General features: G+C 24.8%; 1 protein-coding gene across 1 annotated transcript; it reads left to right on the top strand.

Moving 5' to 3' along the window:
- The first annotated feature begins 673 nt into the window (after nucleotides 1–673).
- On the top strand, nucleotides 674–2422 carry LOC126909535 (calmodulin-like). The gene is made up of 3 exons (XM_050691971.1): nucleotides 674–746; nucleotides 1777–2025; nucleotides 2163–2422. The coding sequence occupies exons 2-3, from the start codon at nucleotides 1839–1841 to the stop codon at nucleotides 2252–2254; spliced, it is 279 nt and encodes a 92-aa protein (XP_050547928.1). The 5' UTR covers nucleotides 674–746; nucleotides 1777–1838; the 3' UTR covers nucleotides 2255–2422.
- The last annotated feature ends 1959 nt before the right edge of the window (nucleotides 2423–4381 follow it).

Here is a 4381-nt window from a genome sequence, read left to right as displayed (position 1 = left end):
CTTGGTTTCGTAGAAATGCAAGACCAAGCCAAGACCGCAAGAACAAGAGTAATTCTGCTCATCACTATATACAATGTGATTTTTTTATCATGACCCACTCAATTACTTACAGAATAAATATTTAAACATTTTTTTGGTTATATTTAGTTACACATTATTCTTGAATTATTAACCAAGTAATACTTTTTTAGTTCATCCCTTATACCTTGTAAGGGGGTCAACTTTGTTTTTTTAAATGGTAACACATATTTTTATTTTAATAAAATGTTTGAGTTTTTAATTTAATAGTAAATGGCATTTGAATTGTTAATATAACTTTATTCAAATGCCATTTACTATTAAATTAAAAACTCAAACATTTTAACATTTCAACAAGGCCTAAGGGATGAATATGAAAAGTTTTAAATAGTTAATAATTCATGTGTAACTAAAGAAAATAAAAAAAAAAATGTTTAAATTATATACATATATTAATGTATATTCGGCAAGTAATTGAGTGGGTTATGATAAAAAAATCGTCCTGTAGGTATATAATATCCACATATTTTTTATCAATTTTTTTTTGTATTTTAGACGAACGCTGTTACATTACAAGAAGTTCAAAAACGTCTTTTAAATTTGTACCATTTTGTTTCCGATAAATCATACGATTCAAATATTTTTAAAGATATANATTTTTAAAGATATAGATAATAATGATGATTACAAAAACTATGAAGAGTTCGTTAATCATTTTAAACTACTATGTAAGTATTATAGTATTTACTGTATAAATAATAACAAAGAAAAACAAGTAATGTTCATCAAAAATAAAAATACTTTTCTGAACCAATATTACGCGTTAAATCTACAAGTATAATATTTTCTAGCGCCTCTATTTTTTTAAAATAATTACTACACAGTAAAAACAAGGAATTACAAATAAAAAAAAAAAAAAATTTTCCAAATTATTATTGATTTAAATTTTTAATATAACATGTTTACCTTATTTTTTTAGTATTTTAAAGGTGATTTTTTGGCTCAACTTACAACCTTAAATAAACCTTAACATCAATAAATAGAAAATTTATGAGAATTTAAATATATTATTGTTTAGATTAATATTTGGTCAGAATTTATATAATTACTATTAATAGTAAATTTATGCTAAAATCTCAACATTGTTGTAAAGTAAACACAGGTGTCCCAAATTTATAAGAGCATATTTATATGTATTGAAATATTTTTTCTCGCGCAATAAATTGCAAATCAATTTTTGAGCGTATTATAATAGCAATTTGTTAAGAATATAAAAAAAAATACATATACGTGAGTTTAGTACGTTGTGCAATACTAACCAAATTCTAAATTAAAAAAATGTTAAAATGGTTGTATAACACACTCAAAAAATTTTATGCAATTTGTTGAAGGTAGAAAAATTTTTTAAATAAAATATAGATTAAAATGAAATCTAAAAACACATCAGTGACACAAAATATACAAAAATCAAACTAGATTAAAACAGTTTTATCGTGTGTTAAAAATCTAGAGGTGAGAGAAAAAAATCTAATTGCAGATTTCAAGTTGGTGCGAAATATTGATTATGAATAAGTATATTTTTATAACTAATGATGAGAAAAAGTTTCATTTTGTTGATCAGTGTAGTTATTAAAAATAATAATAATTGCTTCATGCAGAACCAATTAATAAAGTATTAATTATTCGAAGATAAATTACCCACAAATTATATTTTATATACTATTAAAATTAAAGTTTCTTAAATTTTAATTATTCTAGTCAAAATAATACTAGAAAACTGTGATAAAAATTTAATAGCATACAAAGAAGTTGTTAATGAAATGGAAAAAATTCAGAAAACAATTTTTCAATATGCTGATATTGATAATGATAAATTCGTTTCCATCGAAGAGCTACAAATGATGATAAAAAATAAACAACCTAAACTATCTAGTAAATCTCTCGATGAATTATTTCAAGAAATCAAGGTACATGATATTGACAATGACGGGAAAATTAATTATGACGGTAATTTATTCATCAATTAATTGTTATTATTTAATATATAATATTAAATATTATTAATATTAATTAATATATTAAATTTATTAATACTTCGAATATCAATTTACTAAATATTTTTTTTATTTACTTCATATATTTAGAATTTTCCAACTTCATTAATTCATGGACCCCAAAAATTTTCAGTCTTGGACTATTGTCAAAATTTCGATTCAACAAGCTCAACAAAGATTGAACTATTACCATAATTATGATTCTGTATTATGTAATATAAAGTGCAAAAGAGAGCGAAAAGAAGACAGGAACAACCTACTTATTTCAATATAATTATATTTTATTATTGAAATCTGTATATTTTAAGACAAAAATAGAATAAATGACATAAAGACGTTTATTTACATTATATTTATTGTGTTTATTTATATTATATGTAAGTATTTGAGAAAAAATTATCCGGAAAAAGTACCATAAAAAAACTGGATATCAAAATTCCATAAAAAAATTTATATTTTCTTATAAACGACTATATTTATTAGTATCTTACAGAGAAAGACTTAATTTACAAAATATATTTATCATTACAGCAGTTTTAATAAGAATAATAACAACATTTGTTTAAACACTATAAAAATTAGCAGAGATATATAAAATATATTTATCTAATTACAAGTAGGAGTATAGTAAGAGTAATATCATAATATATATAAATTTAATAGTAGAAGCACATAACATCACTAATAATATAGTCAAAAATATTTAGATAAGCCAAATTACCAACTAACACTAAAACATTTGCTGAAGAGGTGATAGAATAATTAGAATTAATATTTTGTAAAAAAAAAAAACTTATTGTCATTATTATTAAAGGTATTTATTTTTAAGTTAAGCTTATCCAATAAAATTCCACAGTTTATTTTATTATGAAATAACTTAAATAGAAAAGATAAAATAAGAAAATTTCTAAGTTTTTTTAGCGATGTCTTGTTGAAATAATTTATAACTCTTGTATGGTCCCATACTGAAATCCTTATTTGGAAAAAACTCGCGTAATTATGCATCATTACTTTGTTTCCCAAAAATAGCTGCTTATTAGTTGGAACATCAAAAATGTGGGGATAAAGGTTCATGACCAATGATGTCAATAGAATTTATTAAACTTCTAAGAACCTTGGTACTTTAAATAAACACAAAAATGTTTAAATACAAAACTCAAAACGCCGTTATATAGAACTTGCAGAGCAATATTCGACGTCATCTATTCCACACATCGTATTAGAAACATCAATATTATTCCAATTTTTTTAAAAGTTTTTAAATATGGGAATATCAGGGCTTAATGTTACCTGAGGAAGTTTTGTTTCGAAAACACCGCGTAAAATCAGTTCATATGTTAGGTAGCGACAAGGTAAATACAATAGATCTTTCTCTAATTTTTGCTCTAGTAAAATACACGAACCCTTTAAACGTTCCATATTAGATGCGGTGGTATCGCAGCATAGAGCTTGGACAATATTTAATAAGCTCCAATCGTCTAACGCACAATAAACAGCATTAGTTTGTTCATATCCCGTCGAATTTTTCCAGTTTCGGTATATCAATTAATAAATCTAGATTTTTACTAGTTATCACAATTGGTAACCTATCAATGCCCGAGTCTCTTACATTTAAAGTTGGTAAAATCTTTCCATCCCAATGCACAGTGACATACATAGGAGGAAAACTTTGAAAATTTTTTTTATTAAATTAGCTCGTTCAATTCGCATAGCATCACGGCATCTATGTATTGAAGATTTATTTATAATAAGAGAATCAACGTCATGACCTAAAGCTTCAATTGTTGCTTGAATAATGTAAACTGCGTCTCGTGCGCTTATTTTACATCGATCTAACGCAGCTACGAGTTTCGGTGTTATGATATTTGTTTGACCCCTTTTATTCTGTTTTGCTAAAACATTAAAAGATTTTTCATTCTCAGATTCTATAGATGAAGAAGAACTTATAATTATATCATCTGATAAATAAGGTATAATTTGCGTAGAATATAAAGTAGATGGACCGGCTACTTGGTATTCACTAAGCCTTTCTGTTTCCCTAATCTTACGCTTTTTAGATCTTTCTTCTTTCTCTTGTAATTTTTGGTCGATGCCACCTAGACAACCAATTCGACCAGGAAGTCTTTAGTTCATTAAAAATTGTTTATCGGTAACTACCTTAATCAAATTTAAAGTATCAGCGTGAGCGATATCAAACAAATTATCAAAATTATTAATAAACTCAGTTTATTTTGCTCTAAACGTTTTTCCAATTTTGTGAGAATTCTTTTGTAAAATGCGCCACTTGTCATAAAAATTAACCAACTTAT

Source organism: Daktulosphaira vitifoliae, unplaced genomic scaffold, assembly GCF_025091365.1.
Source record: "Daktulosphaira vitifoliae isolate Bord-2020 unplaced genomic scaffold, ASM2509136v1 Scaffold_510, whole genome shotgun sequence".
Classification (NCBI taxonomy): Eukaryota; Metazoa; Arthropoda; class Insecta; order Hemiptera; family Phylloxeridae; genus Daktulosphaira; species Daktulosphaira vitifoliae.
This window is presented reverse-complemented; position numbering and strand designations above follow the sequence as displayed.